Source organism: Capricornis sumatraensis, chromosome 2 (assembly GCF_032405125.1).
Source record: "Capricornis sumatraensis isolate serow.1 chromosome 2, serow.2, whole genome shotgun sequence".
Taxonomy (NCBI): Eukaryota; Metazoa; Chordata; class Mammalia; order Artiodactyla; family Bovidae; genus Capricornis; species Capricornis sumatraensis.
In genome coordinates this window covers 210,569,645-210,597,089 of record NC_091070.1, presented here as the reverse complement: position 1 = coordinate 210,597,089, position 27,445 = coordinate 210,569,645, and the positions used below count along the sequence as shown (strand labels likewise).

Sequence of the window (27,445 nt, the reverse complement as noted above, 5' to 3'; positions counted from 1 at the left end):
GGCTGCTCTGTTGAAGATGAAGCCTGGCAGTTAAGGCTGCAAAGCCGAGAAATCAATTAGGAAGCTCTTGTAATGATTCAAGTGAAAAGGGATGGTGACTTGAACTTGGGTTGTAAAAGAGCTAGTGATAAGAAGTGGTCAGAGTCTACAAATATTTTAAAGGTGGTGTCAGCAAGATCTGTTGATGGATTAAAGGTGAGGTATGAAAGAAATGAATCATGGCTGATTCCAGGGTTTTTGTCCTGAGCAGAGGGAAAGATGGAGTTGCCATGTATCGAAATGGAGAAAACTGTGGGAGAGGCAACAGGGGTGGCAGGTCAGGAGAGCTGTAGTTTTTGAAATGCTATGATTGAGATGTCTGCTAGACATCCCAGTGGAGACCTCAAGCAGGAAGTTGAATACATGAGGTTGGGCTCAGGGGCCAGGTTATAGGCTGGAGACAGACATTTAAGAGTCATCAGTATATTGATCGTAAAACCATGAGACTGGGTGAGATCATGTAGGAAGTGAGTGTGGTTAAAGAAAGTGAGACTCCCAGACTGAGTCTTGAGGTAACAGTGCCTGCAAACTGGGAAGATGAAGAATCAGCAAGGAGACTGGTGGCATGGAGAGAGGCCACTGGGATGAAAGAAAACCAGGGCAGAGTGAGGAGGCAAGGGAAGAACCTATTTTAAGCTGAAAGAATTGATCATCTAATGTTCAGGGAGCATTGAATTTTGCAATGTGGGGCTCACTGGGGACCTTGATAAGAGTACTTTTGGAGAAAAAGCCTCATGAGAGAAGATTGAAGAGAGAATGGAGAGGAGCAGTCAGAGACAACTTTGTTAAGAGATTGACGCAGTGGTAAGTAGAGAAATGGACTGCTCAGAAGAGGAGGAAGGGTCAAATTTCAGTGTTTTTAAGATGAGAGAAATTATAGGTATTTTTATGCTTAAGAGAATAATTCAGTAGAGTGGAAAATTTTGATGATTCAAGAGAAATGAAGATTCCTGGAGTTATATCCTTGAGCATACCAGAGTAAATAGGCTGGTTAGCAGCCATTTAGTCTTTTTTTTTTTTTTTTTTTTAAGAAAATCCTTTTTTAAAAAAAATGTTTGTGTTAGTTGCTCAGTTCAGTCGCTCAGTCGTGTCCAACTCTTTGCGACCCCATGAACTGCAGCACGCCTGTCCATCACCAACTTGTTGTGTCCAACTCTTTTGTGACCCCATGGACTGTAGCCTGTCAGGCTCCTCTGTCCATGGAATTCTCCAGGCAAGAATACTAGAGAGGGTTGCCATTTCCTTCTCCAGGGGATCTTCCCTGGCCCAGGGATCGAACCCAGGTCTCCCACATTGCAGGCAGATTCTTTACCAACTGAGCCACAGGGAAGCCCCCCTTTAAAAGAATACTTATTTTTATTTATTTATTTGGCTGCACCGGGTCGTAATTGTGGCACGTGAGATCTTCGTTGCAGCAGGCTCACTCTTAGTTGTGCAAACTCTTAGTTGTGAACATGGAATCTAGTTCCCTGACCACGGATTGAACCCAGGCCCCCTGCTTTGGGAACACTAAGTCTTAGCCACTGGACCACCAGGGAAGTCCAGCAGCCATATAGTCGCGTCCAAAACATCCATAAGATATTTGGTCCATGTCAAAAGGTCCCTGAAATTTGGTCCTATTCAAAACGTCTGTGAACATATTCAGCCCATGCCAGATTTTTGTTTCGGACAGAGCTGAATATCAAGGCCCTCTTGGTGTGGACCAAATGTTTCATGGATGTTTTGGACAGGACTAAATGTCCTGCAAGGAGTAGGCTTATTGCATGACAAGCACTGTTCTAAATAGTCTATGTGTACTTATTCACTTAATATGATGATTTTTGTGGTGGGTTTTATGATTGTAAAACCCTACAAATGAAGAAATAGATGTGAGAGAGTAAGTAACTTGTCCAAGGTCACACAACTCTGCCATTTTGTGTGACCAGGGGCAACTTACTTGCCATTCTGAATTTTTATTTTTTTCTCTTTGAGAAAAATTATTGCGCTGCTTGACTCACAGGTTGTTGTGAAGATTAAGTGAGAATAGAGGTGAAAGTATGTTTTCTTACTGTAAAATTTTATGGTTATATTTTAAGAATGTAAGATAAGAAATTACCCTCTTAGTCTGAAAATACACTATTCTTAAGTCAACTTTTTAAAATTGGGAATGTATGAAACTATTTCTCCATCAGTTTTTTGCAATTGCATGACTTAGTTTGAAAACATGTGACTTTCCCACGGATTTCATTTGTGATAGTGTTAATGCCTTAGCTTTTTGTGTGTTGTTGTTTAGTTGCTAAGTTGTGTCAGATTCTCAGTGACCACACAGACTGTAGCCTACCAGGCTCCTCTGTCCATGGGATGTCCCAGGCGAGAATACTGGAGAGGGTTGCCATTTCCTTCTGCAGGGCATCTTCTCCATCCCAGTGATCTAACCTGTGTCTCTTGCATTGGCAGGTGGGTTCTTTACTGCTAAGCCACTAGGGAAGCCCCAGTGCCTTAGCTATTGTGATTTATTTTGACTTTTAAGATACAGTTCACACACATGGGCTCACTAATGTTGGTGAGACATAGCACCTGATTTTTCATTGACTAGCATTCCAGAGTCTCACAGATTCAATTCTATCCATCTTAAACAGTAGATTCTAGTTTCCCCACATCTGCATTCATCTTAGATCCTGCAGACAGTGTGATCTGGTGTATATGACAAAACACTGTTCATGTTTGATTGAGAGAAAGGCTCTCATTCTAAAAAGAAAGGAACTACACTAGTAATGGAATGGGGGTATTTTATGCGAGGAGGAGATTTTATGATGCTCCCTTCTTTATACTACTTGGAAGCAGTTTGGCATATAATACGACATTAGAAGGACTCAAGCTGAAGCTCCACTACTTGGGCCACCTGATACAAAGAGCCAGCTCGTTGGGAAAGACCCTGATGCTGGGAAAGATTGAGGGCAGGAGGAGAAGGGGACGACAGAGGATGAGATGGTTGGATGGCATCACCGACTCAATGGACATGAGTTTGAGCAAGCTGCAGGAGATAGCAAAGGACAGGGAAGCCTAGTGTGCTGCAGTCATGGGGTCACAAAAAGTCAGACATGACTGAGTGACTGAACAACAGGGCAGAATAATAAATTACTAGCATTAGTCAAAGGAGTTGCCTTAGTTTGTTGACTATGATGCATCTTAGATTTATTGATCCTCAGATGTCTGCCCACTCTCTTTCCCAAAACCAGTGTACTTGCATAAGGATGCATATTTGATAACAAACTTATTATCGTTCAGTTATGAACATGCCAAATTTAGATACCTAAGATAGGCTACTCTTATAAAGTTCTACTTATCATAAGAGAGGGTTTTCGAAAGCAAGAATTTGAGAAGGTGCTGCAAATTTTCTTCTCTTTCCTATTATTCCCTCCTTTTTTGTTGTCATCCCGTGATTGCTTTTGTTCACTTGCTGTTTTGTTTTGTTTTGTTTCAATTACTTGAATCTGTAACTTTAACTCTTGCTTTTTCCAAAGAATTTTGAGCCTCATATTCCAGGCAGAATTGGCCTGGCTCATCTTTTTCTTTTTTTGCTCTGAGCTATTTTTAAACTCTTTATTGACTTAGTTACAGTATTGCTGGCATCTTAGCTCCCCAACTAGGAATCGAACCCATACCCTCTGGGTTGGGTTCTCCAGGAACCCAAGTCTCAAGACTTCTCCAGGAAGTCTTAACTGCTGGACTACCAGGGAGGTCCTCCTAGAAGTTTTGACCTGAATTTAGATAATTATAGTGACAGTTTCCTGTTCACCACCATTTCTCAGAGCTAACCTCCACTGTCTCCATTACTGTTAAGGGAGGTAGTAGATACAATGGTGCGGCACTTCAAGATGCAAATATTTGGTGATCGGCAGCCTGGCTATGATGGCAAAAGAAACATGTACACAGCACATCCACTGCCAATTGGACGGGATAGGGTAAGTGTTAACAGCAAGAAACATTTATTAAACTTAGGTCATTTAGTAGTAATTACATAGGGCAAAGATGTTTCCCTTTTTAATGATAATTCAATTCTTAAAGCTATTTCTCATGGTGATGATAGATTTGTTATTCTGTACATATTCTCTTGTTTTTAAATTAATCAATAATTGACTGTTAGAATTTAGGTTGATTATTTCCATAAACTGTGGAAAATTCTTCAAGAGATGGGAATACCAGACCACCTGACCTGCCTCCTGAGAAATCTGTATACAGGTCAAGAAGCAACAGTTAGAACCTAGACATAGAATAACAGACTGGTTCCAAATCGGTAAAGGAGTACGTCAAGGCTGTATATTGTCACCCTACTTATTTAACTTATATGCAGAGTACATCATGAGAAACGCTGGGCTGGAAGAAGCACAAGCTGGAATCAAGATTGCCGGGAGAAATATCAATAACCTCAGATTTGCAGATGACACCACCCTTATGGCAGAAAGCAAAGAAGAACTAAAGAGCCTCTTGATGAAAGTGAAAGAGGAGAGTGAAAAAGTTGGCTTAAAGTTCAACATTCAGAAAACGAAGATCATGGCTTCTGGTCCCATCACTCTATGGCAAATAGATGGGGAAACAATGGAAACAATGACAGACTTTGTGTTTTTTTGGGCGGGGTGGGGGGGGCGGTAGGGAGGGCTCCAAAATCACTGCAGATGGTGACTGCAGCCATGAAATTAAAAGATGCTTACTCCTTGGAAGAAACATGACCAACCTAGACAGCGTATTAAAAAGCAGAGACATAACTTTGCCGACAAAGGTCCATCTAGTCAAAGCTATGGATTTTCCAGTAGTCATGTATGGATGTGAGAGTTGGACTATAAAGAAATCTGAGTGCCGAAGAATTGATGGTTTTGAACTGTGGTCTTGGAGAAGACTCTTGAGAGTCCCTTGGACTGCAAGGAGATCCAACCAGTCCATCCTAAAGGAAATCAGTCCTGGGTATTCATTGGAAAGACTGATGTTGAAGGTGAAACTCCAATACTTTGGCCACCTGATGCGAAGAACCGACTCATTTGAAAAGACCCTGATGCTGGGAAAGATTGAAGGTGGGAGGAGAAGGGGACGACAGAAGGAGATGGTTGGATGGCATCACCGATTTGATGGACATGAGTTTGAATAAGCTCCGGGAACTGCTAATGGACAGGAAAGCCTGGTGTGCTGCAGTCAGTGGGGTCGCAAACAGTCAGACACGACTGAGTGACTGAACTGAACTAATTTGATCTTTACACATGTTCCAACTTTCTCACAGTGTAAAAGTGCCACCTGAATCTGAACAGTAGAATTTTTATTACTTGTAAAATATTGTGTAACACTCACTTATGAAAATATTTATAATACCACATAAACTTTTAAGACATTTGCTCTTAAAATTTAAAAGCAATGCATAATTATATACTCGTTATAAACTTATTCAGACAATCTGGAAATGTTATGGTTTCCTGCTTCCCCACCTGCTCGCATCCTCAATCCCATTTTCATTTTCAAAGGAAACTACTGTCATAGTCCAGTATGTGTCCTTTCAGGTGTTTTTATGTGCGTTAGCTATTTATACATGTTTGTTGTTGTTGTTTAGTCGCTAAGAGGTGTCTCACTCTTTTGCTACCGCAAGGGCTGTCGCCCGCCAGGCTCCTCTGTCCATGGGATTTCCCAGGCAAGAATACTGGAGTAGGTTGCCATTTCCTTCTCCAGGGGATAGTCCCGGCCAGGGATCAGACCTGTGTTTCCTGCATTGCAGGTGGATTCTTTTTTTTTTTTTTTGCAGGTGGATTCTTTACCACCGAGCCACCAGGGAAGCCCATTTCTGCATGTTTATATATATTATTATTTGTTTGCGTAGTGTTCTGTGATTTATTTTTTTATTTTTCACTTAACAGTATATCTGGGAGATCTTTCCATCTCTGTACATTTACATCTACCATACTTAAAAAAATTTTTTTATTGTGGTTAAATAATATATAACATGAAATTTACTATTTTAACCATTCTTAAGTGTACAATTCAGTGGCATTAAATATATTCATATTGTTATGCAACCATGACCACTATCCACTCTGGTAACCACTGTTCAACTTCTAGTCTTTATGAATTTTTTCTAGGTACCTCATGTAAGAGGAATCATACAATGTTTGTCATTTTACGTCTGGCTATTTCACATAGCATAATGTTTTTAAGGTTCATCTATGTTATAGCATCTACTTTAACTATTACATAATATTCAATATTAAATTATCCCCCTACTGCTGGAGCATAGGTTGTTTCCAATGTTTAGCAATTACAGAAAGTGTTAGATCTTCTTATAGGTATACTATACCGACTATTCCTGGAGTCTCTCAGCCTTTGTAAATGTGTCTGTGTATGTATTTTTCCTTAGGTTGATATGGAAGTGACCCTTCCAGGTGAGGGTAAAGACCAAACCTTTAAAGTGTCTGTTCAGTGGGTGTCAGTTGTGAGCCTTCAGTTACTTTTAGAAGCTTTGGCCGGACACTTGAATGAAGTCCCAGATGACTCAGTTCAAGCACTCGATGTCATCACAAGACACCTTCCCTCCATGAGGTCAGTCTGAATTCTCTGCCACAAATGTCAGACTTTGGTTGGTAGGTTGCATCGGTGCCCATGACTTCTGCATAAATCACAGCTCAAACTTGAACCTAGTTTACAAAGTTGAGAGTGAAATGAAAGGTCCTTTCAAGTTTTTATTGTGAAACATGCAAATTCTTGTTTCTTCAGGTACACTCCGGTGGGTCGCTCCTTTTTCTCACCTCCTGAAGGTTACTACCACCCTCTGGGAGGGGGCAGGGAGGTTTGGTTTGGCTTTCATCAGTCTGTGAGACCCGCCATGTGGAATATGATGCTCAATATTGATGGTAGGATGGAACTCCGTTACCGTTTACTCTTTGGGCTGGTTTTTTGGTCTTTTCCCTTTCTCTGAAGCTAAGTATCCTTCTCTGTTTTAGTATCTGCAACTGCTTTCTACCGGGCTCAGCCTATCATTGAGTTCATGTGTGAAGTTTTAGACATTCAGAACATCAATGAACAAACCAAACCTCTAACAGACTCCCAGCGTGTCAAGTTTACCAAAGAAATCAGAGGTAGGTATTTGCATCATTGTGGTCTTGCTTAGGCAGCTCAGTGTGGTCCAAGGAGCACTGTCTCACAGTCAGACACCCCAGGGCTTCCATCCCATTCCTGCCAGTTCTATCACTGGGGCTTTGGGCAAGTTACTTAACCACTGTAAGCCTTAGTGTATTCATGTCTAAGGTAAAAATAATGATATGAATCTTGTAAGGTTGCTGTGAGAATTAAATGCAACTGGGCGTATAAACTTCTAGCACCCGTCAGGCACTTAGTAACTGTTACTTTTATTCACTTGAAAACCTCCATCTTAATAAAATGGAAGGACTGAAATGTCTCATGGGTGCCCACTCCTTCTGTGATGTTCCCCCAGTGTTCTCTGATTGGGGCAGAGATGGATACCCCTGGTGTTCACCTGTATGTGTGTGTGTGGGAGTGTGTGTGTTTCCCTAGGTGTCTAACTTCACATGCTGTTCTTGCTCCCCTTCCCCCATCCCTCATCTCCCTGCATTCCCCTGTGTCTTCCTCTGCCCTCTGGGGTTCAGGGTGGCCCTCCTCCTGGCTTCCTGGAGAAGCCGAGAGAAGGATCAGGATGAGTGAGTCAGATTTCTAAGATTTCTCAGATTAATACAATAATACAAGTTTGTTTATTCTCAGAATTTCTTAGCTTTGCTTGTTAGCTATCTCTTCTCATTATGCCATAAGCTTCATTAGGGCTACCTCTAGGTCTAAGACTTAAGTCAGCACTAAACCATGATTGATGCATGATATATATTTATTGAATGAAGTAAGACACTAAAGTAGGTTGCTAGTCTTCACTCATCTGGGTTCTAATTTATTCTGCTTGGCTGAGGCTTTTTAGCACATGCATAATGAAATTGTTTCCATGTTTGCAAACTTTGTCTTGTACAATGTCATGCCTTTCTGAAGAAAACCTTCAAATCTTTTTTTGTGTGTGGTCACTATGATTTTAATTAATACTGATGTTTTGATGTTTTTTTTAACTTCAGGTCTGAAAGTTGAGGTGACCCATTGTGGACAGATGAAACGAAAATATCGAGTGTGTAATGTGACCAGACGGCCAGCCAGTCATCAAACGTATGTTAACCACATCTAAAATTGTACCATTACATTTTTTGTATCGAAGAAAGCTACTATAATAATTTGAGAAATTGGTGTCTCATTTTAGCGCTAGTGGTAAAGAACCCACCTGCCAATGCAGGAGACACAAGAGACACGGGTTCAATCCCTGGGCCAGGAAGATCCCCTGAAGGAGGGCATGGCAGCCCACTCCAGAAGAATTCCATGGACAGAGGAGCCTGGAGGGCTACAATCCAAAGTGTCACAAAGAGTCGGAGACAGCTGAAGTGACTTAGCAGGCACGCACACATTATTATTAAAAAAACTCACCCAGATCTTCATTTTAAACACCAAAGCTTTTAAAAAGCTTTTAAATATTTTTGATAGAAATACTAATAAAATGTATTTCTTGCCTTTAAAATATGCTGAACATAGATCAACTTTCATATAATGGTGCAGGGTCATCGTTATAAACATCATTTATTCTAGGGTTGTAATTCTCAGTGCATGGCCCAAAAGGATCTAAAGAGCTATATGTCATAAAAGCTGTCATGGGAAGATATATATTGCTTTGAGTTTTATGTGGATTTTTCTCCCCTCTTTTGTAGCTAACTGTCATTTCTTCCAGCTGTCAGTGTGTATGGCATGCCTCCAGCAGCAGATTCATTTATACTTCCTCAATTTCATTTTTCTAATCACCTAACTTCTAATCCACTGTGAACTGTGCCTAATGAGAAAATATATATGAAAGTGCTTTTTAAATTACCATATATGTAAGTTTTATTCTTGTAATCAAGATCATTAAACTCATGTCTGGCATAAATATAAATATTGGCTTTTTTAAGAGCATGAACTTAACTATATTAACTTTACATTATTTTACATACTTACTAAGAAGACTTTTTCAAACAAGTGTAATCAAAATCACCTACATGACTTTGCTCTAGATAACTGAAATTTTAGAGTGGCCTCTGGATAAATGGAGTATATCAATTCAGTCTGATTTGAACATGTTCTTCAGTATGAACTCATGTACATGTCACATGAATTTCTTGTTATAAAGTGATATTCTATTTATTCTTTGTGTTATACCATTGAATGCATTCTCTAGGGAAAATAAAAGTCACTATAGCATTTGTTATAGTGAAAGATCTATAGCATTTTTTAAAAAATCCTGTCTTTTTTCATTATTTAATTACTGCATGTTACCCTATAAGGATGGGCTTCCCTGGTGGCTCAGAGGTAAAGAATCTGGTTGCAATACAGGAGACCTGGGTTTGATCCCTGGGTTGGGAAGATCCCCTGGAGGAGGGTTTTCCACCCACTCCAGTATTCTTGCCTGGAGAATTTCATGGACAGAGCAGCCTGCCGGGCTGCAGTCCATGTGGTTGCAAAGAGTCAACTGAGTGACTAAGCACAGCACAGCACACCCTCTAAGAATAATTAAACTTATAGAACTATATAATGTTTGCTTAAAAACTAAAAGCACATAGATTTAAATATCACATAGATGATCCTCACTGCATTATTACTTTGTGGGGCATTAACAGTTAAAAAACAAGATTTAAGTTATTACTGTGCCAAGTTGTTTGAGATAATTTGTCTCGTGGAAGAGCCAAATAAAAAGTCTTTTAAATCACATTCTCCAGTTTGTATCAAGTATCTTGACATGGTCTCAAGTTCATGTATTTGGTTTTGTGGACTCCAAATCGACATATATTTGTCCTGGTTTGGGGATCTAAAAATGTGGCCCCAGTAACTGTGCTGCACTCATTTTACCAGAAGTTCTCTTAAGCAATTAAAACTCATAAGTGGATGGTCCAGGACCGTATTTGCATTAACTCATCTCTAAGAAGTCAGCAAGAGGGACTTGCTGGTGGTCCAGTGGTTAAGACTCCATGCTCCCAATACAAGGGGCCCAGGTTTGATCCCTGATCAGGGAACTGCATGCTGCAACTAAGACCCGTGCAGCCAAAAAAAAAAAAGCCAGCAAGAGATTGTATTTATATTGATAAGTGTTAACTGATCTTTAGTGAATCTGTGTATTTTCTAGTTCTGCAGCTTCTTAATTTAAGTTCTTTTTCCCTTTTAATTAAATTTTTTTCTCATCCTAGCTTCAACAAACAAACATGGAAAATTCCAACACAATCGCTGTCTTGATTAAAGACTAAGATGGCTTAAGTGAAAATGGCTAAATAACGATTGGCCTTTGTTTTTTAAGTGATTGGTCAAAGTAGACAATGTTAGTAGGCTTTTGTTTGCTTGCTTAAAAAAAAAAAAGAGCTTGAAGAAATTTCTAAAAAGATATTCTCTCTTATAGGTTCCCCTTACAGTTAGAAAATGGTCAAGCTATGGAATGTACAGTAGCTCAATATTTTAAGCAAAAGTACAATCTGCAGCTGAAATACCCCCATCTTCCCTGTCTCCAAGTGGGACAAGAACAAAAGCATACATACTTGCCACTTGAGGTAAGCTAAACTAAATTTTCTTTTCCACTCTGCCAGTCTCTTGAATGTGTGTTTGTGTGTTTTAAAGTCATGTTCTAAACTAGTGATAGAATTTAATATTAATCTCTGAAATATTTTGGATGGGTAACTTCACCTTATAGCAGAATTTTCATTTGTTTGGAAATGGAAGATGTAAGCTGCACTTCAGCAAATCTTAAGATACAGAAGCCCAAGACACAAACTAATTCCTCTTTGCCTCTTGATAGGTTTGTAATATAGTGGCAGGACAGCGATGTATAAAGAAGCTCACAGACAATCAGACTTCCACGATGATCAAGGCCACAGCAAGATCTGCTCCTGACCGACAAGAAGAAATTAGTAGACTGGTCAGTAAGGCATGGTCTTTAAGATAAGCTAGCTTTCAGATTAAAAAAAGAGACAATAGAAAATGCCGGATGGGACACAGTTACTCTTTGGTTTTTATATATGCAGGCTTTCCTGTTCTTTAGGTGAAGAGTAACAGCATGGTGGGTGGACCTGACCCATACCTTAAAGAATTTGGTATTGTTGTCCACAATGAAATGACAGAGCTCACAGGCAGGGTTCTTCCAGCACCAATGCTGCAGTACGGGGGCCGGGTAAGCCTTTTATTTTATTCAACAAGTTTCTTTCAACAATACCACACTGAATTTACCCATTGCTTTGCTCATTGTTGCTTTTTGTCTTTTGACTAATATCAAATAGTTTTATGTATCCTCTCATCAACTTTAAAATGGACTTAGATTGTAATGTCTTTTCTCTGTTTCTTTTGTTTGTTTGTTTTAAAGAACAAAACGGTAGCCACACCCAACCAGGGTGTCTGGGACATGCGAGGAAAGCAGTTTTATGCTGGCATTGAAATTAAAGTTTGGGCAGTTGCTTGTTTTGCGCCTCAGAAACAATGTAGGGAAGATTTACTAAAGTGAGTATCTTCATATTTTCGACTTAGTAATATCCCTTGCAGATATGAAAATACCATCTTTATGTGAATGTGCTGTGTACACTGGCACTGAATCCCTGACTCCTATAGTGACACCATCTGGCTATAGGAAAAAGACCTTGTTCTTATAACGAATTGCAAACCTGGGAATTAGCTTAAGAATCTGACTCAGATGCTGACATTTTAGAGCAGAAATCTGTGACTAACAAGGTTGAAGTGGTGCTGATTGGCAATTTCTTGAGTTCTTAGTGAAGCTTCCTTTGGGGTTAATTGTATCTTTCCAGATAAGATAAAAACTAGTTCATTTTTAATTATTGTAATTAACTAGGGAGCTTGTCTGACTGCAGGGTCACTGATTCAGATCTTCGGTTCACATCTTACTGATGCGGTTATCTATATAAATGAGGTTAGTGAGCAGGGTGGAAAAATTAACACAGGAAAAGGGAACTAGGGTGAAAGAAAGGAATCCTACAAAATATTGGCAAATGCACCAAAGAAGTTATCCTGAAAACTTTATACATAGACTGGAGTAACTTCTCAAATCCAAAATTTAAACCTTGACTGTGAATTTTGCTTTTTCTTAAAATGATGGTTTGTTTGGCATTGTTATGGAATCAAATCTGTTACGAGTTTGAATATAATCCCAAATATGATGATTTTGTGACAGAGTGTTACCCACCTATTCTTGTACCTGGCTTGCCAAAATACACGTTGCCTGAAATTTTGACCTTGCTTTTATCTTTAGTCCTGAATCACTGACTTGAATGTTTAAAGAAATTCTTTGAACAGGAATGCTATTCTAGGCCCTAAGGCCCAGCTGAGGCATAACTTTTTTTTTTTATTCCAAATTATAATCTGATAGTTTAGTAATACAGAATCTTCTGCATTATAATTGCAGTGATAGAACTTCTAGGCTGTTTTTGGCAACCAGTTACAGACGGGCTTTTTTTGTTTGTTTGTTAATAATTTTGGCTAAAAATGTACAAAACTGAAAGAAATATCTTAGAGGGAGCTAAATGCCAAGAATGTGCCCTGAAATGAGAGCACTGTGCCACCGATTCTATTTTAACAGGAGTTTCACGGACCAGCTCCGTAAAATCTCTAAGGATGCAGGAATGCCCATCCAGGGTCAGCCATGTTTCTGCAAATACGCACAAGGTGCTGACAGCGTGGAGCCCATGTTTAAACACCTGAAAATGACATACGTGGGTCTGCAGCTTATAGTGGTTATCTTGCCTGGGAAGACGCCAGTATATGGTATGGACCCCTTTCATGTTGAATGAGGGATGATTTCAAGTAATTGGTGTAGCATTCAGGATAAACTAGCTTATGCTGCAGTCAAAAACAACCCAGATCACTCAGTGGCTCAAAACAACAAAGGTTTTTTTTTTTTTTTTGCTCTTGCTGTGTATCCATTGAAGGTAAATTGCAGCCTCTGTGCCAGGTCATCATATCATTTTCACTCCGGAACCCAGTCACTGTTTGGAATGTTGCTGGCCCCAAGGCAGAGAGAAAAGAACTCTGGAGAGTTGCCTTTTTTTTTTTTTTTTAACACAGAAAGCCTGGGGAGGTTTTTATTTATTTTGTGTTTTTTTGTGGGGGAGTTGTTTTGGCCACACCCCGAGGCATTTGTGGTCTGTGTTCGACCAGGGTTCAGACCCACGCTCCCTGCATTGGAAGGGTGGAGTCAACCATTCAACCGACAGACAAGTCTCTGGAGGGTTCTTAGCTTCTGCAATTTCTTGGCCACTGACAACTATATGGCCCACCCAACCTGGGATAGGGGGCAGGAGATGCAGTGGGAATGAGGGTAGTGCAGTTCTACCATAGCCCCCGAAGTAGGGAGAACTAGAATGTCTGGTGAGAAGTACTTAGGAGTATCAGAAAGGGGGAGCCTACCACTTCCAGAACAGGAACTGCTTAGTGTGTATCTCTTATAAGAGGAATGATACAAATTTCTTTTGGTTATCATCTAAGCAAAGGCTTTGGAAACTACATAGACCAGTGATTTGAACTTTATAAAATGTCTTCAGTTCTCTATATATTTGTATCTTTTGTTAGCTTCTCTTTTTCTATCGTGTTTAGAGCAGGGAGGGAGTTGGAGGAAGGAAAAGAATCCCTTAAAATTCAAAGTGCTGGCGTGTGTACTAAGGAAGGGAAGCTGGGGAGATTAATTTCTTTGCCCAGATCAGTCCTGTGAGAAAAGGAACCTCAAGACTTTTGAGTGAGTGGTGGCAGGCAGCATGGTGGAACAGAGGAAGTGGGCTGGCTTCCAGGCCTGCAGGAGAGAAGGGAAGGGAGAGGACCTTTCAAAAAAAAAAAAAAAATTGCAGATAAAAGGACCACATATGAAAAGCTGGTAGCACAATGTACAATATATGGTAGGCACTCTGTGAAAGTTAACATGTAGGAGTTTTCCCCCTTTACTTCTAGTATTTTGGCGAATATATCAACATTTACAATGAATTAATAAACTTATTTTTGTAGCGGAGGTGAAGCGTGTTGGAGATACACTTCTAGGAATGGCTACACAATGTGTCCAGGTAAAAAATGTAGTGAAGACCTCACCTCAAACCCTTTCCAACCTTTGCCTGAAGATAAACGCAAAGCTTGGAGGAATTAACAACGTGCTTGTACCTCATCAAAGGTAAGATCCTGAACTCTGTGTTTTCCATTTGTTTTTTAAAATCTAACTTACATAATTTACAATAAAACAGATCTGATACACATATGCATTCCTGTACCCATCATCCAGGTTAAATATAGAACATGTCCGGCTCTTCATCAGGCTTCCTTGTGGCCCCTCTCAGTAGATAACCCCTGAGGGTACCACTAGACTTCCCTGATCGATGGCTCACAGGAGCCTGGCGGGCCTGGCCCACCACGTGTGTGTATGTATACACAACAAGTAAAATAAATGTAAATTACGTGGTCAAAGTGATAAATACTATGGAGAAAAACAGAATAGGGAAGGAGACGAACTTTATTCTCTCCCTTAAGTCTCACATCTTGGGGGTTTGGTCCTCATTTCATGTGCATTCTGCAATTCAGTCTCCATTGTAGAAACCCCAGGATCCTAAGAGAGACTGTTCTGCACAAGTTCTTCCTTTGGTGGTGGTTTAGTCGCTAAGTTGTGTCTGACTCTTGCAACCCCGTGGACTGTAGCCTGCCAGGCTCCTCTGCCCAGGGGATTCTCCAGGCAAGAATGCTGGAGTGGGTTGCCATTTCCTTCTCCAGGGGATCTTCCCAACCAGGAATCAAACCTGGATGTCCTGCATTGCAGGCAAATTCTTTACTGACGGAGCTGTGAGGGAAGCCCAAGTTTCCCTTTTACACACAGAGATTTTGTTAAATTTGGATTAGGTTCTTTTCTTGACTCTTTCCTTCCTGCTATTGCAGAAGAACCATGTTGGGCTTGCCTGGTGGCTCAGGTGGTAAAGAATCCACCTGCAATGTGGGAGACCTGGGTTCTATCCCTGGGTTGGGAAGATCCCCTGGAGAAGGGAATGGCTACCCACTCCAATATTCTGACCTGGACAATTCCATGGACTATCCATGGGGTTGCAAAGAGTTGAACACGACTGAGCAACTTTCACTTTCATTTGACTCTTTCCTTCCTGCTATTATTGCAGGAGAAACATGTTGGCTGCTTCAGTCAATTCAGATTCGTGATACTGGGTGGCAGGCACTCGGTGGGCCTTAGAAGTCTCTCCCAGTGGGCACACCTTTATTCTCTCTTGTAAGATTGTGTCTGTGATTGTATCTGGTGAGCTTGTTAAATAAAAGCATTTTCATCCGTATGTCTGAGTGGCAACATCTCCTTAAATCTGAGCAGGCCCTCAGTGTTTCAGCAGCCTGTCATCTTCCTGGGAGCAGATGTCACGCACCCCCCAGCAGGCGATGGGAAGAAGCCATCCATCGCGGCTGTGGTTGGCAGTATGGATGGCCACCCCAGCCGGTACTGTGCCACGGTTCGCGTGCAGACCTCTCGCCAGGAGATCTCCCAGGAGCTCCTCTATAGTCAGGAGGTAATCCAAGATCTTACCAACATGGTTCGAGAGCTGCTGATCCAGTTCTACAAATCCACACGCTTCAAACCTACCCGGATCATCTATTACCGTGGAGGGGTGTCCGAGGGACAGATGAAACAGGTAATCTTGTTATCCTCTAGCTTCCCTCTGGGGCATCTACATTTTTTTTTCTTTTCCGGTCACACCATGTGGCGTCTGGGATCTTAGTTCCCTGACCAGGGATGAAACCCATGCCCCCTGCATTAGAAGCATGGAGTCTGAACCAGTGGGCCACCAGGAAAGTTCCCTCTGTGGCTTCTCAGTGTCTGATGGAACTTCCTCCAATCTACCACTCTGGGTAAATCAGATCTGAGAGATACCTAAGAGACAGGCAAGTTCGCTATTAAACATCATTCCATTTCTAACTCCTAGGTAGCTTGGCCAGAACTAATAGCAATTCGAAAGGCATGTATTAGCTTGGAAGAAGATTACCGGCCAGGAATAACCTATATTGTGGTGCAGAAAAGACATCACACACGACTCTTCTGTGCAGATAAAACAGAAAGGGTAAGAACACATAGGATAAGCTTTATTACCTGATGCAAGTGAATGTGTTTTTGAGTAGGCATACATACAATTTTTTTCTAGAAGCAGAAGTGCCTAGTAATAATTTAGTAAACATACTAAATCCGATTGAGCTTAGATGAGCAATTCTGAATGACACAAGTTTCAAGACTGAATATTTCTCTTATGTGACAGTAATACTGGTTTCTAGAGTTTTTAGAAGGGGAATAAAAAGCATGCCAGGTACACTATGGTGATATAGACAAGCTCCAAAGAGAGGGGTTATTTATTTGGACTTTATTGCCATTTGCTACTTTTTGTTATCAATGTCTAAGGCGTGGGTCTAGGGTATAAAGAAGCATTTCTTTTCCAAATAATTTTACATCAGTGCAGAGGATTTTTAGGGTATGCCCTTTGAATACTTATGATGTCACACTTACTAATCATGGGCAAGTTAAGTTCTCTAAGCTATAATGGTTCTAACTATAAAGTGTAGTAAATATAATACCTAGCTTCCATGGTTATTAAGGGTTAAATTAGTAAATGAATGTTAATTTTGGGTACAATTTCCAACATTCGATAAAAAAACATTTTGTGTAGCCTATTTATAATCTGATATTAATGTACAAACTGGTAAATTATAGGCACATAGTACTGAGTGACTTTACTCCTGTGGTCTTTCCTGTGACATTACTTTATCTTTTTCAGGTCCCCTCTGACTGACTCCCAGAGAGGCCGGTTCTTTCCATTGCCTAATCTTGTGGTCTTGTGGGTGATTCTCACTGTTTTCTCGTGCTTGCTTACTTTTTGTCTCTAATCCAAAACTGAGCCATTTCTTCTCATTTTCTGAATCATTAGAGAACTAAGGTTTTATCCTTGGGCCATAGGTTCATCAATCAGCACAGATTCAAAATACTGTCTTCCAAATTGCCCAGACTCTGACTTGGTAGTACTTCTTAGATTCTGCTAATTCACCTTCCCTGAACTCTTGCCTGAGCTCTAGGCACAAAGTATCCTGCTATTCCCTCCTTCATTGTCACTCTCCATCCCTCTGTCAACTTGCTATCTCTGTAACTTAAGACCTAGATCATTTTTCTAAAATCCCAGTCTATCTCATAGCTTTATTTTTGACCGTCCGGTGTTACTCCTGGCCTTTGAAGACTGACAGTCCCAATCCTTGGTCTACTTTGCACCCCTAACACTTACCAACATCTTCATTCCTCTAAATATGCCTCTTGCCAGTCCCCAGCTCTGAATTAATGCGCTTGCCTGTTTCCTTTGCTTCTACTCTTAGGCTGGTTGAAGTTGCTGAGGAAAAAAGTCATTTATTCAATAATGAACCATGTTACAAGTTCTTGATAGCAAGTCTCAGCCAGGCCTTTGATGCTGCAATTTTTTTTTTTTTCATTTTTCCTATTCTCCATAGCATCTGTTCCAATCCTTTATACTCTTCTCAAGTCCCCAACCCTAACCATGACACCTTCATTGCCAACAACTTACATTGCCAGCAATAGAGCAACCTTCTGTTTCCTCCAGAAAACAAAATTGTGAAGGCATGAATTTTCTCAGCTTCCTCTCCTCTGCTTTCAAATTTAGCTAAATCTTGTGTTTTCTTACCCTGTTCCTCGAATCTTGAACGCTAACCTCTCCCACTTATGTTTCCCCACTCCAGCCTGTGCTTTTGGTTTGAATCCTTTCTGCCTTCTCCAGAGCCTCACTTCATTAATTATCCATTATTTTTCAAAATTTCAATTTTCCCCATTCCATTGCCTCCTTCTCCTCATCCTCTAAAGTTTCTTAACTTTTCCTCAGGCTTCTCTAAAACTTCCCTTCTCTCTCAGTCTACCTGCCTTTTTTTTTCTTTCCTCCCTTTAATGACCAAACTTACAGGGAAAAAAAGACTTGACTTTCTTTCTGTGCCTTCTCACATAACGTTTCAGTTCTCTGTTGCCTGACTTTGACTTCTTTGACTCCAGCCAGGTTGTTCTCTCAAGGACTTGCTCATTTTGAATTCAATGACAGCTTGTCAGATTCCCACGCTGACCTCTCTGCAGCACTTAGGGATGGTTGCCTTCTTTGGACTTAGCAATATGATTTTTCAGGTTCACTACCCACCTCTATAATTAGGCTTTCTTTGACTCTTCTTCTTCCTCTCTCCATTAAACTCTAATGCTTCCTGGCATTTCATATCTCTCTCTTCTGAATTTCAACTCTCTTTTAGTCTCACCTACTTTTCTGGCTTCCCTGATTTGCTTATTGATTACCAAATCAGTATTTCCAGCCCCAGATTTTCTGTGCAGCTCCTGATCTGTGCTTCTCATTGTCTGTCAGTTTACTTAGATGCTCTCTAGGCATTGTGTCAGTCAAAAGAGGCTAGGCTGTGCTTGGTGACAGAAGACGCCAAAGTCTCAGTGGCTTACAAAGATGTATATCTTGCTCACATTACACATTCACTGCGGCCCTCCTGCAGCTGTGACCTTGCTGTGCTCCCTTTGAAACCTAGGATGATGGAGCAGCATCTGTCTGGAACTTGGCCAGTCATTGTAGCAGAGGAGAAAAAAGATATACGACAAGCCATATGCTGGCTCTTAAAGCTTCTGCCTAGAAGTGGCGCACTTCGGGCCACATTTTATCAGTCAAAAGAAGTTACATGGCCACTTGTGAGTTAATTGAGTAGGGATGTATAATCTACCCCCACCCCCCGCACCCCCCTCCCCCCGCCAGAGGGTCTCTAGAGTATTTGGCCCCAGTGATCCAATCTACCACAGGCGTTTCAAGCAAAACACATGTAAACCTTTTCCTGATTGTTTTAGGATAATCCAAAACAATAGGATTCTCCTCATCCAAAAGCTCTTCGTCCCCTGATTCTCTGTTCTTCTGTTGTTTGTTACACTGTGTTAGTTAGCCGAGCTAGACAATTCTTAAGCGTTGTCTTTAAATTCTTCTCCTCTGTTCCCCTCCTCCCTTCCTGTATTCAGTTGGTCAAACTGTCGTCTGTGTTCTGTCCTGAAATCTCTTGTCTCAACTCTTCCTCTTGTGTGCTCCATCTGCTCAAGGCAGAACTCTTTAGGGTTGCGGAAGGCTCGTAGAGGTCTCCTTGTCTCCATTCCTCTTTCACAGATGCATCCTCCACCTGCTGTCAGGGCTAGGTCTTTAAAATACAGATCTTATCCTGCCACTCCACTGCTCACAAGTCCTCATGTTTCCCCCATTGCCCTATGCTTGAGGGTGCGAAATGCTTTCTTATGGTGTTCAGTGTCTTCCCGAGGTAGCCAAAGCATAATATTTCAGTTTGCTTTTTCAACATGTACTCATACACCTTCTATTACCGATGTGACTATTTCTATTTCCTATGCACATTGTGTATTTTTATCCCTGGAATGACCACATCCATCCCACCTGTTTCCCCCCTCATTTTTATAATAAGATATAATGTAGACGCAGTAAAATTCACCATTTTTATTGTACTGTTATACAAATTTTGACAAATCCATATAGTTGTGTAACTACACCTTAATATGTAAAATGATTCCATCACACGCACTTGTCTTGTGCCCATTTGTAGTTAACCTTTTCCCTCACCTATAGCTGCTGACAACCACTGATATATATTCTGTCCCTAGAGTTTTGTCTTTGTCAGGATGTCATATGAAAAGAAGTCATAGCCTTTGGTCTGGCTTCTTTTACTTAGCATAGTGCATTTGAGATTCAACCAAGTTTTTATGTGTATTAATAGCTTGTTCCTTTTTTATTGGTGGGTAGTATTTTGTGATACAGATGAACCACAGTTTGTTTACTGATTCCTGACTTTAAAGATATTGGAATGTCTTCATTTCCATTTCATCCCCCCTCCATTCAATCTCTATGTATCTTATAAGGCAGGGTTCCCCAACCCATGGACCACAGACCAGTACCAGTCCGAGGCCTGTTAGAAACTGGGCTGTATAGCAGATGAGCAGTGGGCAAGCAAGTGAAGCTCCATCGGCCACTCCCCATCACTCCCCATTGCTCACATAACTGCATGAACCATCTTTCTCCTCCCCCAAGTCTGTGGAAAAATTGTCTTCCACGAAACTACTCTCTGGGTTCCAAAAAGGCTGGGGACCACTGCCATAAAGCATGGCTCAACTGTTTCCTCCTACCAACTTTTCCCACTGCCTTCCATAAGGCCCTTACTACATTGTGTTGCTGTCCATTGCATATGACTTTGACGAAGAGTAGGAGGGCAGGGTTATTAGTTCTCTCTGTGCCTCTGTCTCCATCCCCAGCATCTGCTGCAGAGCCTTGCACATGGTGCTCAAGCAATAATTATTAAAATGAACATGACTGGACCCTTTTCCCCCAGAGCAGCACCTCTTTAGGTTCTCATCTGTAGATTCCAAGAGATTTTTAAAAAGAGGATTCTATGGTCAAATAAGTTCAGGAAGTGCTGTTTACTCCTCCCTCTTAAGGGTTATGCATTACTAGATAAAGATTCTGAGAAGTCATGCAATAGAAAGGCCTTTTAACTTTGGTTTAAACCAATGTCCCTCAGATTTCTTTGACCATAAAACACCTAAACACATCCTGCAGAACTAATATTCCTAAAGCATACAGTTTGGGGAAGGATACTAGAATGATTACAACTCAGTTACATTTTCTCTTGTCTAGATAGGTACCCAAGGTCACATATGAATTTGATGGAATGAGACTTTTCTATACTCATGTATTTTATTATATGAATAGCATATGATATTCAACTGAAGTTAACAATAGTTAAAACGGAGTCAAATAAATTCCCATCAAATTTGTGCCACTATGCTAAATATACTTCCTATATGGAATCTTTCTGTACAGCCGAAGTGGATGGAAATTGACCAAATAGCAAGATTTTTCTATATTTCTGCTTTTCTGGAAGTTTGATTTTAGAGTTTGATTATAGAAGAACTTGAGAATTTTTAAAATGTAAGCAATCATCTAATTTTGTGGATGGTTAGATTGAGGCCCAAAGATACTATGCTCGGTTCAATGTATGTAGTTGCAAGGAAGGGCCTAGAACTGAAACTTTGGTTTTCCTGATTCTTGTTTCAGTAACACTCCTCCTGATAATGCATGCGCCAGTGAATTTTTTTATTGATCCTGTACAAGTATTAGTTTTGTTGAACCTGGTGAACCAGTTCGAAGATTCCTTCATCTTAACTTTTACTGGAAGTTGAGTTGTTTTTTTTTTTTAACTCCAAATAAAGAATAAAACTGATTTTTTCCCCTCAGGAAACTTGTCCATCTTAAATGTCTTTTTTTCCCCTCTGTGAACATACCAGCGTGTCATCTATAAAACTGATGACAATAATGCAGCCCAAAGCCACAGGTAGAATAATTCATTGTCTGCATTCCCTTAGTGAAACCGTGGAGTGTATTTGTGTGTGAAAATATTTAAGGATGAAATAGTTGGGCCAAGGGAAATTTACAGAAAATTCAACATCTTGAATTAAACTGATTTTCAAGAGTTCACTTAAGAGCAGTTTACTTACTTGTTACTAATGGCCTGAACCCAGTTTAGCTCTTTGATGACTAATTATACCCTTTTTCTTTTGGTAGGTAGGGAAAAGTGGCAATGTACCAGCAGGCACTACTGTGGATAGCACCATCACACATCCATCCGAGTTTGACTTTTACCTCTGTAGTCATGCGGGAATTCAGGTAATTCGGAAGCTGGGAGGTATTTGAAAATTCAGGAACTAGCTTAAGTAGACTTGTTATTAAACACTGTGCATCACTTTGTTAATATTTGTGTCCTAAAACTGTGATCTTTTGGTCTAAGTGTCTCCTTGTAGGTGTGCTAGGCAGGACTATTTCTGAATTTAGGTAGGTTTCCATTCTCCTCTCAGTAAACCCATGTCAGACCTTGATCATACGATTCTTTCTCCAGGGAACCAGCCGTCCTTCACATTACCAGGTCTTGTGGGATGACAACTGCTTCACGGCAGATGAGCTCCAGTTGTTGACTTACCAGCTATGTCACACCTATGTGCGGTGCACACGCTCAGTCTCCATTCCAGCCCCTGCCTATTATGCCCGACTCGTAGCCTTCAGGGCAAGGTATCATCTGGTGGATAAGGATCATGACAGGCAAGTTTCTCAGGCAAATAAAATCTTTTTGTTTGTGTTGGCAGCATGTTTCTTTTTAAAAATGAGCTACCATTGAAAACTTTTAGGAAGAACTAAACTTCCTTCTAGGGTTTACATTTCATGGAGCAAATAAAGTTACATGTTATGACTTTTGGTCCAAAAAGCTGATATTGTGACTTTTGGTCCAAAAAAGTGCCCAGGCTTATTCACACTTGTATGGTATGTCTGTCCCCCTTAAAAAGGAATCCCATTTGGAACTGCCTGTGGTTTTCCCTTAGAGCCAAATGCATTTCAGTTCTGCTCAAGTACTAAGCAGCCTCGCAAGACGTCCAGCCCAGTGCCCTGGCTCCAGTCAGAGCAATTACAGGCCTGTGGATTCGGTTCATGCAAGGGGGAGGTCCTGACTAGGTCACTTTACTTTTAGCACAATCTTGGAGAATGCATCAGAAGGAACCTGGGTTTGTGTTGAGAAGAGGTGGGGTACCAGACCATTCTCACCCCCTAAATAAAGATCTCAAAAGAATCAGACATATTGACCTGTTACTGAGCTCCTATTGAGTAGCTAAACAAATTCTCTCCATTAATTTTTCTTTTCAAATGACCATCTGTGAAGTGTAGCAGTTTCTGGGCTCTTCCCCAAGTCTGAATTCAGCTGGTAAATAGTAGACATTCCACTGCAAGTCTATTTCTGTATGGGTTGAAAGTACACTGTTATGGAAAATGCCCAGCTGTGGCTTTGTACCTTTCATTCTGTAATATACGTATTCATTCAACATATTTATTAGGTATTCACTGTGTACCCAGCACTGTGCTAGGTACTATAAACAGTAAGTTGAGGAAGACATGTCTCCTGGGATTTTATGTTTCAGTATGGTAGACAATACAGGCAAACATAAAACTGACGATTAACTCAAAGCAGTAGAGATGAAAGTGCAATTGAACATCAGAGGAAAGTCTGTTAGAGATTTCATAGCTGGATAGGTAAGATTTGGCTCTATAAAGAAGAGAAAAGAATTTTCCAGGCAGAGGGAATAACGGACACAAAGAAGACAAGTGACGTGTTTGGACAGTAGCAGGTTTTCTTTGACTGGAGCATTTGAATAGAGAATAGCAGGCATGAAGCTGGAAAAGTATGTTAGAGCAAGATTATCTTTGTTAAAAGTAAAAGGCTACTCATGGGATAGTTCAGTTCAGTTCAGTCGCTCAGTCGTGTCTGACTCTTTGCGACCCCACGAATCGCAGCACGCCAAGCCTCCCTGTCCATCAGCATCTCCCGGAGTCCACTCAGACTCACGTCCATCGAGTCTGTGATGCTGTCCAGCCATCTCATCCTCAGTCATCCCCTTCTCCTCCTGCCCTCAATCCCTCCCAGCAGCAGAGTCTTTTCCAATGAGTCAACTCTTCGCCTGAGGTGGCCAAAGTACTGGAGCTTCAGCTTTAGCATCATTCCTTCCAAAGAAATCCCAAGGTTGATCTCCTTCAGAATGGACTGGTTGGATCTCCTTGCAGTCCAAGGACCCTCGAGAGTCTTCTCCAACACCACAGTTCAAAAGCATCAATTCTTCGGCTCTCAGCCTTCTTCACAGTCCAACTCTCACATCCATACATGACCACAGGAAAAATCATAGCCTTGACTAGACAGAGCTTAGTCGGCAAAGTAATGTCTCTGCTTTTGAATATACTATCTAGGTTGGTCATAACTTTTCTTCCAAGGAGTAAGCGTCTTTTAATTTCATGGTTGCAGTCACCATCTGCAGTGATTTTGGAGCCCCCAAAAATAAAGTCTGACACTGTTTCCACTGTTTCCCATCTATTTCCCATGAAGTGATGGGACCGGATGCCATGATCTTTGTTTTCTGAATGTTGAGCTTTAAGCCAACTTTTTCACTCTCCTCTTTCACTTTCATCAAGAGGCTTTTTAGCTCCTCTTCACTTTCTGCCATAAGAGTGGTGTCATCTGAATATCTGAGGTTATTGATATTTCCCCCGGCAATCTTGATTCCAGCTTGTGCTTCTTCCAGCCCAGCATTTCTCATGATGTACTCTGCATAGAAGTTAAATAAGTAGGGTGACAATATACAGCCTTGACATACTCCTTTTCCTATTTGGAACCAATCTGTTGTTCCATGTCTGGTTCTAACTGTTGCTTGCTGACCTGCATACAGATTTCTCAACAGGCAGGTCAGGTGGTCTGGTATTCCCATCTCTTTCAGAATTTTCCACAGTTGATTGTGATCCACACAGTCAAAGGCTTTGGCATAGTCAATAAAGCAGAAATAGATGTTTTTCTGGAACTCTCTTGCTTTTTCCATGATCCAGCAGATGTTGGCAATTTGATCTCTGGTTCCTCTGCCTTTTCTAAAACCAGCTTGAACATCAGGGAGTTCACAGTTCACGTATTGCTGAAGCCTGGCTTGGAGAATTTTAAGCATTACTTTACTAGCATGTGAGATGAGTGCAATTGTGTGGTAGTTTGAGCATTCTTTGGCATTGCCTTTCTTTGGAATTGGAATGAAAACTGACCTTTTCCAGTCCAGTGGCCACTGCTGGGTTTTCGCTGGCATATTGAGTGCAGCACTTTCACAGCATCATCTTTCAGAATTTGAAACAGTTCCACTGGAATTCCATCACCTCCACTAGCTTTGTTCGTAGTGATGCTTTCTAAGGCCCACTTGACTTCACATTCCAAGATGTCTGGCTCTAGATTAGTGATCACATCATCATGATTATCTTGGTCGTGAAGATCTTTTTTGGACAGTTCTTCCGTGTATTCTTGCCACCTCTCCTTAATATCTTCCTCTTTTGTTAGGTCCATACCATTCTGTCCTTTATCGAGCCCATCTTTGCATGAAATGTTCCCTTGATATCTCTAATTTTCTTAAAGAGATCTCTAGTCTTTCCCATTCTGTTGTTTTCCTCTATTTCTTTGCATTGATCACTGAAGAAGGCTTTCTTATCTCTTCTTGCTATTATTTGGAACTCTGGATTCAGATGCTTATATCTTTCCTTTTCTCCTTTGCTTTTCGCCTCTCTTCTTTTCACAGCTATTTGTAAGGCCTCCCCAGACAGCCATTTTGCTTTTTTGCATTTCTTTTGCATGGGGATGGTCTTGATCCCTGTCTCCTGTACAATGTCACGAACCTCATTCCATAGTTCATCAGGCACTCTATCTATCAGATCTAGGCCCTTAAATCTATTTCTCACTTCCACTGTATAATCATAAGGGATAAAATAGATATTATTCAACAGTCAGTTGGATGTGCGTGACAGAGAAGAGGGTGAAGTAAAAGATGACCAAGATTTTGAGCCTAGATGATAGGGGGTAATAATAATTTAAGTAGGGAACTCAGGAGAGATGATAATTTCCCATTTACTAAGCCCTTTGTATCACATGGTGCCCTTAAGAGGTATGTTCAGAAGTTATTGTTATCCTAAAAGATCAAGTTCAGAGGGGTTGTTACTTCTCCAGGTTCCTATAGCTAGTAAGGGGAAGACAAGAGAGGCTGGTGGCATAGTAACAATTGCTGAGTATCTATTATGTTCCAGCACTGTGCTCAGCACATTCACTGATTCATCAAATGGTTACTGAGACACTGTTATATGCCAGGGACTAGGGATTTAGTGGTAAGACAAATTTGTTAGTTTCTTGGAGATTCTATCCTGGTGGAGGAATAAATAATTATCCAAATAATGATCTTTCAAGTGAAATAAAAGTAGAGGAATTCATGAAAGTATAGTTCATGTGGCTCTGACCTGAACTTCAGAATCAGGGAAGATTTCTTTGGGGGAAATGACATTTAACTGAAAACTAAAGAACAAGTGGGCATTAACCAGACATAAAAGACAGGGAAGTCCTTGCTTAGGTACTGATAAAGATCTGGGTCTTTGCAGACACTATTCTATTTAGTTATTGCAACAGTCTAAATAAGTCGTATTTTTCAATTGAGCAAACTGATGTTTAGAGAGACATTACAGATTATCTAAGGAGTCACAGTTTGAGCTCAAGATCTCAAATCCAGTACTATTCATGCTATTTGAAACCTGAAGTTTGAAGTGGTCTTTCGTTACACTGTTTCTTTCTTTTCTTTTTTTTTTTTTGCTTTCTTTTCTTTACAGTGCGGAAGGCAGTCATGTGTCAGGACAGAGCAATGGCCGAGATCCTCAGGCCTTGGCTAAAGCTGTGCAAATCCACCATGATACCCAGCACACCATGTATTTTGCCTGAGAGTCTCAGAAAAAGAACTCAACCAGTGTGTTATCCCACGCAGCCTCAAAATGTTTCAAATGCCTACTGCTTCTAGAGAGAGCCAAGTTGACTTCAGGTGGTCTTCTACCAGCAACTCAGAATAGTTGCACTGAATCTATACTTCACAGCACTGTCTGATGCATCAACAAAATTGAGCCATTTTTAAAAAGTTATAGATACTCATAGATTATCTTTTCTGATGCACTGGACTGAATTTTTACCTCATCATGCAAAGGCTGATCAGCCTGAGCTTTCTAAAGGACTTTATGAGAAAGGTTTCTATGGACTATTTTGCTAGCTGTGGTGTTCACCGCATCCCTCTAGTCTTCCCAGAGAAAAATTTTTTTCCTTTTTTCTGTATTCATTGAGTGGGGCGTGTGCACAAATGGGAGAGAAAAACCAAACAATCTACTTTAGTTCAGTGTAACTATTTAATTGTGTGGGTCCATAGGCTTTTTAATGGAGATTTCTGACTTCGCCACTGTAAATGCCTTGAACGAGCATTAATTTTTTTGTAAGTTTTACAGAATTTTATGAGTTTTTACTACTTTTCTCTGTTGATCTCTACAGACTGGTGCTGGTGCAAGTACAGGCTGCCAGGCAATTGCACTATATTCGGCTGCAGATTCAGACAGGCAGTTCTCTTATTTGGTTGACTTTTGTGAATGTGTAACACAGACAAACGTGATGCATGCCGTGATGACAGATAACACTGCCATGGCAAAAATACTCATGTTTCCCCCTCTTTGGAAAAAAAAAATATTAGCTTTTAGTATTTTTCAGAGTTCTCAAAAGTGCCCATTTTATGCTGCTGTGTGATTTGTTAGATCTAAATGATTTTTAAACTTTTCTCATAGAAAGTTATCTTTGGCAATAAACATTTTTTTAAGGTCCCTCC

At 40.7% G+C, this 27,445-nt stretch overlaps 1 protein-coding gene across 1 annotated transcript in view; it reads left to right on the top strand.

Annotated features, from left to right (window-relative positions):
• Positions 1-26,526, top strand: part of LOC138073810 (protein argonaute-4) — a 34,709-nt gene extending 8,183 nt beyond the window's left edge. The window contains exons 3-18 of the mRNA XM_068965732.1: positions 3,863-3,983; positions 6,413-6,594; positions 6,769-6,905; positions 6,996-7,130; positions 8,124-8,211; positions 10,514-10,661; positions 10,907-11,026; positions 11,150-11,278; positions 11,468-11,601; positions 12,692-12,876; positions 14,107-14,266; positions 15,455-15,770; positions 16,062-16,196; positions 21,771-21,872; positions 22,102-22,301; positions 26,418-26,526. Coding sequence (XP_068821833.1) covers positions 3,863-3,983; positions 6,413-6,594; positions 6,769-6,905; positions 6,996-7,130; positions 8,124-8,211; positions 10,514-10,661; positions 10,907-11,026; positions 11,150-11,278; positions 11,468-11,601; positions 12,692-12,876; positions 14,107-14,266; positions 15,455-15,770; positions 16,062-16,196; positions 21,771-21,872; positions 22,102-22,301; positions 26,418-26,526 — 2,401 coding nt within the window. The remainder of the gene's footprint in view (positions 1-3,862; positions 3,984-6,412; positions 6,595-6,768; positions 6,906-6,995; positions 7,131-8,123; positions 8,212-10,513; positions 10,662-10,906; positions 11,027-11,149; positions 11,279-11,467; positions 11,602-12,691; positions 12,877-14,106; positions 14,267-15,454; positions 15,771-16,061; positions 16,197-21,770; positions 21,873-22,101; positions 22,302-26,417) is intronic.
• The last annotated feature ends 919 nt before the right edge of the window (positions 26,527-27,445 follow it).